Here is a 13,808-nt window from a genome sequence, read left to right on the forward strand (position 1 = left end):
ATTATATTCCACTTGAAATTTCATCTTCTAAGCATTTGTCTTGCCCAAGTGCTTGTGTGCAACATGTATTGAGTTATTAGACGGTGCTTAAGAGCATGTTCCATAACTTAAAAAGACCTTTTTACTTTATTGAGCTTAAACATGCTGTTAAGAGATGCAACATGGTTCACAGGGTGGTCTTAGATTACTTTTATGACAGTGTTGAACAGTGTAAATACTATAGTTGTTAAAATATGAGTACGGGCATATTTAAGCCAATGACCATATTGAATAGAATTGCTACCAGAATTTGAAATGAGTAAAGGGTTTAACCAAGGATTGGAAATACATTAACTGATTTGCCAAAACACAAATGGTCCAAGGAGCAGACTTGCTTAACTCACATGATGGGGTATAGCTACCTTATAACGGGAAGAACAACTACTGATAAATTTAGACAGATCAGTACCATTTAGTCTCATTGTATAAATGAATTCAGTGAACTGTGAAAAAGTAATGCTTGACATTTACATTCATGAAAACTTAAGGATGAACAGACTTTCAGAGAAACTGACACACACCCAGGCTCAGAACATGGAAACATTATAGTACCAGAGACATTTAGGCAATGCTGCCTCTGGGTTCTGGGGTGCATTTCTGTGGTAGGAATCACACATCTGCCCATAACAGCCATACTCTCTCAGCTGTCCATGACCAATCCTGTGCAATTCAGCTTGGGAGCAACAAAACAATACATAAAATACAGCATAAAATTTAAAAGTACAGCCTCATGGTGAAGGAAGCGACTGAGCACAGCCCTGCATGCCTCCACGGACAGAGGAGTCTTTCTCTCTGACTGTCAGACCTGGCAGGGGTAGCTCCTGTTAGCACACCCTTGTACAACTCCAGCCACCAATTCATTCATCTCATCCCTCAGTGCTGTGTCATTGGATCCTCTTAGGTTCCTAGCAGGACAAATCTTTGTATCTTGATGTTGAAGGTATCATTAATAAAGTGTAGCAAAAAAAAGGAATGCATTCTAGCTGACCTGCTGTTTCATTTTCAGCAGCCTGCTCCTCCCTGGAGAGCTGATTATTCAGTTAACAGGGATTTAATAAAAACTTCCAACTGATTTATTTTTTAATTGTGCAGTACTGTACCTAATAAAATCTTCTCTGTTTTTTCCCTAAGGAAAACACAGGGTGCATGAAAATGACCAGGTTTCCCTTACTAACTTTATGCATGCACTGAAATTGAGGAAGCATATTAAGTCTTAAGAGTACCTTTTCATATCAGGTGCTTGCAAGCTATTTCTCCATGGCAGTAGAGCTTTCATGCCTTTTTTTTTTTTTTAAACTGTTGAGTTTCCCCTTTTGAAATTGATACAGTTATTCAGATCATACTCAGATCATTTGCAATAGGTTCATACAAGCACACCAAGAGCTGAGATGGTCTGGTGGAATGGGGCATCCCTTTGAAAGAAATTAGGACAATTTAGACTGTAAGACTTTCTTCTTAATGGTAAACAAGTTGTTTTTGTGTTTTGTTTTGTTTTTTTTTAATAGCCTAGTTCTCAGTGTACCAACCTATCAAATGAAAAACAATGCAATTCAGAAAAAGCAATGAAATTTAACTGATGATCAACTGTTCTGTTGTCACAACACAAGATGTGCAGCCTGCAGACTTACTGAAAGCAGCAGGGTGTGTTCGCTTCAAAATGCTTTAACTGATCCTCCTCTTTTCCTTAAGCCAACATTGTGTGTTTCTCCTTCAATAGCTGAACATTGTCTCAAGTTTTACAGAAAATGTTGCTGATTGAAACTTGAGCTTAGAAAACTTGAGCTGATTTTGAATTATCCACTCTTTCTAAAACAGTCCCCTCGGCTTTAGCCTTGTCAGCAGCTTTGCCTGCCACCAGGATTACCGACTCGCAGTACCCTGCAAAGTAGCAATTTGTCTCGTACACTTTTGCTGCCACAAATACTAGTGATGAGTTAGTGAGCCTGTTGTCCTCCCCTAGAAGACCTGTTTTAGCAATCCAAACCCAGCGAAATATGCTCCCTGCAACAACAAACTGAGCTGGAGAATAGCAAACTACTCATGCTTATTCATACTGCACCAGGGATATCCCAAGTAGTCTTGTATGTCCCTTCATTACTTTATCTTGTCCTGGGAGTAGCCTTTTGCTTCAATTAATTTCTGGTAGGTTTGTCTTTAGGCAACTTGAGAAGCATAGAGAAGTCTGTATACAGTTCAGTGATAGACGGTCATGCGTTTTGTTAGTTTTCACTGCACCAAGAAAGAAAAGACACATATTTTCAATTTTCCTGACCTCCCTTGAATATACCCTGGAAAGGAGCTATGCTTCCCCAAGAAAACTGGTGTCCTGGTTCAAGAAAAAAGGCCTTAAGATGCTTGACCATATTAAAATTGTATAACCATTATGGCTTTTATCACTGAAGATACATTATGCATGAGTATTCATTTTCAGCCTGACCTTTACATTTAAGCTTGCGGCACCATATTTCATATTAACATTTCTAGCTAAGGATACACACTGCTCTTGGTAGTTAAGTGACAGTTAATCAAATACTTGCACACAGGTGCCTTTAAAAGTGATTGATGTGTCAAGGTAGGCCAGTGCTGGTGACAACTTAGGCTTAGTTAAATTATATTATTAACAATGACACAATGTTGAGAGAGAGATGTCAGCTGTGTAAAATAAATGAAAAAATTAAGATTCTTTCAGCAGTTGTAAACCTGTTTGCTTGCATATATCTTACAGACAGGTATTTTCAAAAGAGCATAAAGTGTATATACCAGAGAACATGCTGCATATATACATGTAACATTCTACAGTAGCAAGAGTATAATCCCTTTCTGGTTTTGTTTTTGTTTTTTTTTTAATAGCCATCTGATAAAGCATACATGAACATTAGGGGGAAAAAAACAACACCCAAAACCCAAAAACACTGGCAGATGGTAGACCCAAGTCCTTCCCTGGTATCTCTTACGTAGTACAAAGAGTTGCATCAGAGACTAATTTGGCAGCAATTGTAATATGGATTGCAACTTAAGACACCCTGGAATCATCATCTCTACCAAGCAGTTATAGTTTTAGTCATCATGACATCCAGTTCCTCTCCTCTATTCTCTCTCTTAGTGATGTTTAGTTCACCACCTACATAGATTATTACACATCAGTGATCTTGTCTGACTGGGGACATGAGGGCACAAAACAAAGCACATCTTACACTTCCCCTGGTGTTACCTGTTGCTCCCCACATGAAGATTAGACTCACCTGTGGCTACTGGCTGGTTACAATTTTTAGATCTGTGTGTCATTACAGTATTTTTATTATTCTCACTTTAATAATGCTGTGAAAAATACTCCTGTAGTCACACACCTATTGACATTTTAATGTGTGTTGAATGTGTAGGATTTGGTTTATGGCTGTACCATCTGGAGGGCACAGGAGACTCTTTCCTTCCTCATTGCCCAGGAACGAGATAATCTAAATAGGGTGATAATGCCAGAATATGAGTATGATGCCCATGCTACACACTTCCTATGTTTTATATAAGAAAATGAATAGTAGTTTATCCTCCCATTCTGGTTTAGCAATGACTACCCTCCTACATGACTTCTTGAAATACCAAGCCAAATTTCTGTTCTCCTGCACCTTAGCAGTTCAGCTGAAGCTAAACTGTAAAGCTCAGCCAGCTCAAGGCTTCTCAGCAACTGAATTTTGTCACCCCAGTGCAAGAGGCTGCATGACTTGCTGATCCTGCCAGGAAGGTGACAGGGAGAAGGGGCAGAGCCACACTGTTGCCTTGGAAGAAGGGGCAGAGCCACACTGTTGCCTTGGAAAAGGCTAGAGGATAGGAATGGGGACTGTTGCTGCTGGAAGCATGCTGCTTTGGTCCCCCGTCAACATCACTCCACGATCCTTATCTGCTAAACACCAATTAGTTCAGTATTTCCTTTCCCTTTCCTAAACATAGTTTATATTCTCCCCTGAGCCAAGATCCCTGTGGCAATTTTACAATTGCAAGTCATGGCACACAGAACACCCTGCCCAATAAATTTGCAAGCTAGCTGAAACGATTCACTGTTTATTAAGGTTTGTGGTAGCTTTTATGGATGCTTTGAAGGCTTTGTTACCAGCATGCCATTCACCCGGGTACTCTAGCACATCTAAATGATTCCTTGGATCACAGTTTTTGCACACATGCAGATAACTGGAAATATTATAGTGTTCCATCACATAAAGTGAAAATTTCCAATCCATTTCTGAAGTCTAATTTTCTTTCTCATTTTAGGGCCAAATGAACTTGATTGCAGTCTCATTATGGATTCTGGAGATACTGTTTATACAGAATTTGACTTTGAAGACCAGGTAATTTTATGTATATATGGCCTCTCTCTAGATAGTTTTCTAGTTTATGTACATACTGTTCTACATAGTTTGTCTGAACAAGGTGATGGAACTTTAAGGGTACCTGAGCCAAGGGGCTTTTTAAGTGCAGTATAAGTGAATTCATGATACACAGAGGTTGCTTTCTGGTTATGAGAAAAGAATGAGTATTATTGTGGTATTAAGAGCCCATATCTTCCATTACTGTACATTGCTGAGTTTCCTCCACAAATTTTAAAATGTTGGCAAATAGAACTGTTGGAATGCACTGTAAGTCTACCATATATATAAAAAGTGTGAGTAAAACATTTTTTCAAGCGAGGCACAAAATTACAGAAAGTGTGAAACGTAACTAAAACCAAATCAAACATTCTCCCCTTGCAAAGAAGATTTTTTTTTAAGAATAAAACCAACAAATGCTTACAGTGTGTTGAAACCAGCCTTTCTACTGATCCCATTCTATCCACATCTAAAAACTAAATTTTGATAGTGTTTTCCTTCTACATAGGAAGAAAGAAGGCTAGAGAGGAAAAAAGATTCTATACCTCTTTCCTCTCTAATCTTCACCTCAGCACTGCTAAGGCCACATCTGGAGTACTGTGTCCAGTTCTGGGCTCACTGTTACAACATATGGAGCTACTTAAGAGAGTCCAGCAAAGGGCTGGAAGTGTTCAGCCTGGAAAAGAGAAGGCTCAGGGGGGGGAATCTCATCAATGTGTACAGAAATCTGAAGGGAGGGTACAAGGAAGATGGAGACAGGCTCTTTTCAATGGTGCCCAGTGGCAGGATGAGGGGCAGTGGGCACAAATTGAAACATGGGAGGGTCCTGGGGCTTGGATACTGTGCTAAGGATAAGCATTATTATTCTTGTTACTGTGCTCTGGATAAGCATTGGAAGAATTACTTATAATTACAAAAAAAAAATCTAAGCCATCTGACTATCACTGCCATACTTAAGGGTGGTGTTTTTCTATGTTTTGCTTCCTGCCTTTCACTTTTGCACGACTGTGCTTGCATTTTCTTCACAAATACCACAAACACTTCGCTAGATTTGTGAGCAGCTTGTCAAAGAATGTCATTTGTGTTTCTGTTATAATTCAACTAAATGCAGTTGTGAATTTTCTCACCTCTTTCCTCATTATTTGCAAAAGATATCTTTTCTTGTGAAATTTTAAAGCTAGTGACAAAATCAGGACCAAGAAAACTGAATTTTCTTTCAGTATCATCCATTTATTCATTTGTTTTCTTTCACAGTATTCAATGCAACACTTTATCCTCACCTGCAACATGTTATTTGTTCTAGCCTATTCATTTCCATTAATTCATGATCCTTTTACTGTTCTTTTTGACTTCTTTTCAAGTTTGACTTCTTTCAAGCAGATAGCTTGCCTCTGTCTCCAAATCCCATTTAAAATGCTATTCTTTAATCAATCCTTCTTAAAACATTCTCTGCCCCAGGAAACTCCCTTAAGTTTCTTGTCATCTTTGTCTTGACTGTACTAGTTCCTTATTGCAGGGTTTAGGCCTTTATGCCCTATAAAGCAGAATGTATATTTAAATCATGTTCAGATTATGTTGATGTTAAATTTTGCATTTTAATGACATTCTAAATACATTCTTTTGGCAGAGTATGAACACTAAAGAAATTATACTCTTGGTTCATAATGTTTGAAATGCTGTTCGAATAATAAGCACAAATTTTATAGTTACAAAATAAAATTAACAGAAAGATATGAAAATTATACTAATTTATAATTTCAAACTATATGCTTCACTGATGATATATTGCAGTCATAAAAGCACTGACTGCAGTTTTGAATGAAGTTACATGTGGTTCTTATGTGAGACTAAACAAGACTACTACAATGGGACCTGCCAGATGTGGTGGTTAGCTTTTCTCATTATTTTGCCAGACCAACACACTGCCATTCTGGCAAGAGTGCAATACTGTTATCGAACAGAGAAGGAGAAATGAAGTAAAAAGAGTTCTAAAACCCTTCAGTCAGAGTAAATATGTAAATATGAAGTGGCTGACAATGACTCTCCAACTGCAAGTTGATATCTTTGATACTTATTAGCGACATTGTAAAAGACATAAATATTTCCATTACTAATAAATATTTTTATACACAGTTCATATGATATGCCTTGTACAAATATAAAGAAAACATAAAGGAGAAAGCAATTGCAACCAAAAGCCCTTACCATCTAAATTTTTAAATGGTGCAGGCAAGTATTACATACAGAAGCAAAAAAGGGAGTGGAGATTACCGTAAGGTCATAATACCACCTAGCTACCCAGTCTGAAAAACAATATTAGAAACTAATCTCAGGAAGAAAAGATCAATAGCTAAATTCAGGAGTGAGGAACTGCTCATGTTTGAAACTTGAGCTCATTTTGACTGCGACAGTGATTTAATACTCCAGTGATTTACCACATGATGTTTATGAATTGTGTGAAGCACCAACAACCTGTACTCAGAGAGTCTCAAGTGGAAAAGGAACGCATGTCTGGGTACAAATGTGTCATGCAGTGATGTTATTGCATAGGAAATCTGTCATGAGAATGTGTGGGATAAGAAGGCTGGTTTCTAAGCAACCTTACAGAGCTGAGCTGCTAAAAATGGCTGAATTTTAGCAGAACATCTTGGTAGTCACTGAACAAGAGGAGTTGGGGGCTAGAGAAGCACAGAACATGTTCTGAAGACAAAGCCGCAGCTGGGAATGAGTATCACTTGGCACAGCTGAAATGGACGTGCACAGATACCTTTACATTTTCTAATACTTGGAATGAGCCAGGAAAATTTCCAGTGTAAACTAAGCCAACAGGGGAGTATCAGAGTTCTTCAGATCTACACTACTTCTTCCAGAATAACCTCTCTTACTGGCAGGTAGGAACAAGGAGAATGAGTGGTGTGATTCCAACTACCGATGTAGTCATCAGCTCATCTAGGATTGCTCCAAAATACAGCAATGTGCTTTGAGAAACACTTAGTACCTGTTGTTGAAACAGTGCAAAACAACACTAACACAGGCCAAGATCTGGCTTTTCTTGAGAAGTATGCAGGGAAAATTAAATTAACAATAACTCAAAAAGCTTGAGCTTTGTATTGTACATTTTATAAATGGACATTCAATTAAATTCATGTAACTATATTAAAAGCAAGCTGATTGTTTTCTACCAGCTATGCATGAATGCTTCAAGAACTAGAACACTTGTAATCACCAAGTCCTTACAGCATTGAAAGGGAGGAGGGAAATTCCCACTTTAAAAAAGAAAACAACAATTTTTTTCTCCAAATCACTAGTAACTATTTTTCTGTTCTTTCTCAGATCTGTAGCTGTCAGATGCTGTATTACAGAAGGAATAATCTAGGTTTTTAGAATGACTGCCCAAAATATATTCTTCCAAAAAATAAAAATAAAAGCAGACTGTACCTCTCATTGAGAATGCTCTGTGGAAGAACCAGCCAAAGTTTCACGTGATAGCAATCTCTATAGCCTTATTTGAAGTAATGATTACACTACTCATGGCTTGATTGAAAAACATAAAAGCACAGTAAATTGATAAGTTTCAGATATTTTTCACCCATATTAAGATACCAGGAGTATGTTTTGGGACACTCATTTTTGGGAGCAACAGCATAGCTTCTAATGGGGAAAGACCAGTGCTTTATAGAATAGTCTCAATTTGGAGAGACTATCGCTGTCTTGACTAGCATCTGGTTTAATAAGGATTGTCTTTTGCTGCTGGAATGCTCTCAAGTGTGATACAGGTTTTCACTTCTCCCTGTGTTCATTTACACTTGCCATTCAATTTCTCAACTTTGCCAGAGAGGTTGTCAATAACAATGCCACTTGTTTCCAGAGATCAGACAAGTTTTATATTTAAGAATTGGATTTTTAATTAGAAACCTACTATTTGGCTTATTTCGAGTGCATTCAGACCAAAAGGGAGTATAAAAAAATTTGCGTCAGTGAACCATATCAAAGAGTTCCAGAGGAAAAGAGCATCCAGGTATTTTCTTGCGAAAACAAGTCTTTCAATACAACCTTAGCTAGTCTAAGAAATATTTAGAGTGAACACACTCCTGAACAAGTGCTTATATAATTAATGACTTTAAAATTTGGGAAAAATGAAAAATCAGGTAAACTTCAAGTAAAAACTTTAAACATATACTTATCCTCTTCTAATTGGGGGGCGCGCAATGTATTTCACATCTACAAAACATGGAGACACATTTTTGTGACTCAAAGGAAGTTGCCAGTTCGTAACTGAGCCATTTCCATGTCCTTCCAGCATCAGACTGCATTTACTTATGCAATTAGGTAAATGCAATGGCACCTGCAGAGAAGAGATTGCCTTTTTTTTTCCCCTCTTATGTCAAAGACCTAGAAAAAAATACATGTAAAAAAAGACTGAAATATAATAAAAGGCTTTCTGTTTAGCAGTGACAAGCAATCTATTGAATTAAGAAAATTGTATAACCCAATCTTTGCTGCAAGTGCAGAACATTTTATAATTAGAAAATGTGACAGCTCACTTGAAAAGCAACAAGCAAAACCAAAATGAAGTGGAGGAAAAAAGCCCTCAAAGACACTTAGTCTCAATCTAATGAGAGGAAACAAGCTCTTGATTAAAAGTTGTTGCCATGTAGTGACAATTATTCTTACAGCTCGCTGTCATTTCCCACCCAGAGCACATACTAATCTAGGCTTTAGGGGAGCAGGAGGAAAGATTTAAGTGAACTGATGAAAAACAGACTCCATTGCTACCAAGACTGTAACAACATTTCCGGCCTGATTAGCATAGCTTGAAACTTAAATATTCGAGGGAGATAATGAATAGGCCCTGAAAGTCTTTTCAATGTGGAAGCAGAACACAAATATTCCTAAAACTGATGAGCAACAGTAAATTGAAAGCCTCATTTAACTAAAGCTGTGTGGATTAAACCAAAGACCATTTTCCTCCATTTACTATGTTTCATATCAGTTGTCATTGTGTTTTGACTCCATTTTCTCTACATTGAAAATTCAGTCCAAGTAATTTATTTAACCCTTCAGACACAGTGCTCCAGAGGTTAACATTACAATATGATAAAGAGCAAACTGCACATCTCCATTAGCAGGAGAAATTTTCATTGAGACTTCTAAGGCTACCTTTCAAAATTAGATAAACGATGATTAAACTCTTTAAGGGGTCAGGTTTAGAATGTACTGATCATGTGCTTTCTCTTTACTTGAGAACATTCTAGTATAACAGCAGTTTTATTCATATATACTGTGCAGCATTAATTGTTACAGGTCTCAGTAAAATGGCCAAGAGTATCCAGAAACCATTTGGGCTTTTAATGCTGAACATTTCTGCAGTGTCCATTTCTCTTCCGCTGATAGGCAGGTATCAATTTGAATTACAGATTCTGGTTCTACAGAGGAAACTGATTAAAACAGGAATAGAAAAGAACACAATAGAAAAGAAAATGGACTGTAGGAAACTCAGAGAATGATTGTGAAACTCTGTTCTCTCAATATTTGTTTTTGTTAAAGAGCACAAAAAGGTGGAGTCCAATCTAGTTTAAGGATATCTGCAAAAAGAGATAATGCATAAGCATCCAAAGAGATGAAAGAGCTCGAGATGCAGGCCTAACTACAGAGAAAAGATGTTTAATAGAAATGTATTGAAGTCAACGAACAATCTGTTCAGTTCAAGTTGCCATGGGAACTATCCTATTAAATGCTTAAAAAAAAATCAGCTCTAGAAACAAACTACAGTTTGCCTGTTACAAAGTGCTCCCTTAAAAAGCTCAAACCAAGTGTATTTTGGTGCTTCTATATATTTTTTTAAGAATTATTTTTGTCTTTCAAAAGCACCACTGTACACTGTAGTAAAGGCATGTGAAAGAAAGCCTACTGCTCAATTTTTCCCTATGCAAACCATAGCAAAACGGTCAAGAAAAATTGCCTTAGACTCAATCTGCATTTTTTCTTTGGAACACCAGAACCAGGTATTTGCTCCTCCTTTCACAGATGTTATTTGGATTTACTTTCTGATGATATATATATTAGGGGGGACTGAACTCCCAAGGTTAGTTGAAGTCTTTGCATCCTCATTTCTTTTCTCATTTTGAACCAAAAGTTGTTGCATGCAGCTCTGGTGGGCAGTACAGGGCATGAGGACTTGGTTACAAGGATGGTGAGCTCATGTGAGTTACTGGAGATTTAAACAACAGCGACAGCACCATTCTTCAAGATGTGCTGCATTTATGCTGTATTGAATACTTTTGCAGTAACTTAGGAAGTTCTTCTCTGTGGCTTGTGGAAGATGTTGGTAGAAAAAAGTATTACAGTTTACAGTATCTCACCCTCGTTTTTCTAGGCAATAGCACTAGGATAGCGTATGTCCTTTCCTCACACCACCTTGCCCCTCTGCTGGCAAACTAAGGCCTTATCCTTTCATGAACAAAATGTAACTTTACAGCTAAATTTATGAGTTCTGCATTTTACATGTCTATCTTTACAGCCCAGACAACCTGCATGATTCTTGGGGAATATCAGGCATCTGACACAGTTGATGCAAATAGGATCCACATCAGAATATTTCATATTGCACCTAAAACTGATAATGAAATGCAAAGGTGTATTTTAAATCCCCACCTCCTAGATTTAGACACCTTACTCAGGGCTGTGGACAAGTTCTGTTCACATAGCCCAGCATCCCTAAAGACAGCCACCAAAGCCCTTCCTAAAAAATATTTGTAGCAACAATTCCTGGATTTTAAAGCATTGAAGAAGAAACAGCTTTTTATAAAGCACATTAATATTTCTTAATCACTCTGAAAGTACATACTATAGATTTTTACAGTTACATATTAAACTGCAGCGAGTGCAAGGATGCTATATGGGATACAAAACTGCTCTTTAAATAACTTACTTGTATTGCCTTGAAGCAGAAGGGTAGCTTCTCTGTGTACATTGTAAACACTTAAAAAAACAATCCTCTGTGTATTTTCAGGAAGCCATATGTTTCCTATTTGGTGTCTTTTTACTCCTTATATATCCCATGACCGTGCAGTCAACTTTAGGCAATTTGGACTTAAATACCAGTCATAAGGAATGAGTAGTAGCCTAGTATTAGAATTCCTTCACAGTAGTGCATCTCAGGTCAGTGGACTGTTTCTTCCCATCATTAAATTCCTTCTTAACAGAGAAGTTATTTATAAATACTGTAAAAGTTCCTTACTGAAAGTTATAAAACTACCTAATACAACATAAAAAGGTGTTTTAGTAAACCTAGAATATGTTTGGTTAAGCAGAGAAGGTCTTTGAGAGGTAAAATTTGAGCACAGCTGTCAACTTTTATCTTAATAGCAGCAAATCATAGGATCTGAGGCCACACGCTAGTCTTATTTTTACAACACACTATTGTTGTAGTTCTCTGTGCCAAGATCTTTCAGCTGATGCTCTACTTTCGTATTTTAAAAGGTCTGTTCTCATTAGCTACATTTCCTGGGTTGACGTTTCTTCCCTCTTTCTCTCTGCTGCAATTCTGTGTTAGTGTCTGTGAATTATGTATCTGTGCATGTGTCTTTTTTGTAAACGGCTAATGTGATTAGGGCATAGCAGTGTCAGCAGTCCTTATTCACTGTCTCAAGACCTGATCATCTGCCACTCAAGGGAAAGGCAGTGGTACCATCCTGAAACTAAACAACCTCTTTTTTCTTTTTTTTCACTGGCAGTACTGAATTATGACTGGTAAGGTCAGAGCTTTATATCAAAAATGGTACTATACAGAATCTTGGGTGAGTGCTGCAATGTGTGGCACTGGATTCAGGCTAGAAAGAGCTCAGAAGGAGAGCAAGCGATAGAAAAGACATTTTTGAGCATACTGCCCATTGTAGACATATATAATAGAGGACAAATACTTTCATCTTAAAGAATGAAATAGAAGTGTGTGTATATATATATCTCAAAGAAAATTAAATGTCCTTAGAACATTCAGATTACAACTGAAAGTTACATTCTGCCCTTGTATATTTATATTTTTGCTATTTATATTCCTAAAGAGAGTTTGAGTTCCTGGAACAAATCTTTAAAATTAATGACAGGTTACTACTTATGAGTTACTGCACCTGTCATTGAGTTTATTTTCATAAAATAATGGAGCTCACGTTCACAAAATAAATGGGTGGTGCCATGGTGATGCATGGAAGCAGAAGCATAACATTTTGTAGATTATCTGTGGAAAGTAACACCTTAAACTTTCAGTTCTTCTAAGAGAAGCAATTACTGAGTTTCACCACAACTGAACCTTATCAAAGCATTTGTATCTTTCTTTTCAGAAATTTAATTGAGACCGGCCTGCAGAAAAGCCTTTTTAATCTAAATTTAAAAAAAATACAACACAAAACCAACCACAACCAAAAAAAACCTCAAACCACTGAATTCCAGCCCTCAGAAGCCAATGTAGCAGTTCAGGGCAGACAGACTCTGCATATAGTGCCAATGATGTATGATTTGAGGCATCCATTCATTAGCATTGTTGCTAGCAGTCTGAGAAAAGGAGCTAAGCAGCGCCAAGTTTGCAGTTCAAATGCCCTGGAAGGTCCCCTGCTGTGCTTCTCTGCTGCAGTGGCTTGATGTAACAAAAAGCCCCTGGGAGAATTTATACCAAGCAGCATAAATTCTCCAAATAGAGGAGAATCATTTAAGGAGTGAGGCCTATTTACAGAGAGGAAAAACACTAAAGGAAAAACAGTGATAACTTGGGAATAATTTTGTAGGCACTGGGAACTTTCTATAAATTGCACATCCACTGAAAAGTAGCTGAATACCGTATGTGAAAAAAGTATTTTAAAATGAGTGACAGATAATGACTATGCACAGATAATATACGGGTGTCAAGTGTCTCAGGTGTCTTCAAACACAAAGATATTTAAAAAATCAAGACCCGGTTCTTCTTCAAGTTAGATATAATGTTGTCCCCTCTAGTTCAGCCTTTTAAATGCAATATAAAAATTGCAAATTAAGTGTTTGGTTTACCAGAACACTCTTATTCTGCTCTAATCTAGCAAAATGCTGCTATCATGCTGGGAGGGGTATTTTTATGGCATACCTTGGTCAGTAAGTTTGCCCTTAAAAGTTAATTACTCTGAATTTTTTTCCAGTTTCCTAGTGTCTGGAAATCAATATGAAAGTAAATAAATTTTGCTTTCTTTTTCATGCTTAATAATCGCATGTATTTTTTGCCATTAAAAAAACCTACAGAAGTTAACAAAAACCAAACCCCATCCCCACTATAGCAAACAGGTTTTGATTTTTCCCCTCTAAACTATAAGGTACTCTTCTTTATGCTATCAAAGAACAAGAATGAAAAAATCTGAAAAAATGTTGTATATCTTTAAAAGCCAGATA

General features: G+C 37.2%; 1 protein-coding gene across 1 annotated transcript in view; it reads left to right on the forward strand.

Annotated features, from left to right (window-relative positions):
• Nucleotides 1–13,808, forward strand: part of AK5 (adenylate kinase 5) — a 92,846-nt gene that overhangs the window by 51,162 nt on the left and 27,876 nt on the right. Inside the window, exon 8 of the mRNA XM_010292107.1 lies at nucleotides 4,303–4,379. Coding sequence (XP_010290409.1) covers nucleotides 4,303–4,379 — 77 coding nt within the window. The remainder of the gene's footprint in view (nucleotides 1–4,302; nucleotides 4,380–13,808) is intronic.

This window comes from Phaethon lepturus, unplaced genomic scaffold (genome assembly GCF_000687285.1).
Source record: "Phaethon lepturus isolate BGI_N335 unplaced genomic scaffold, ASM68728v1 scaffold288, whole genome shotgun sequence".
Classification (NCBI taxonomy): Eukaryota; Metazoa; Chordata; class Aves; order Phaethontiformes; family Phaethontidae; genus Phaethon; species Phaethon lepturus.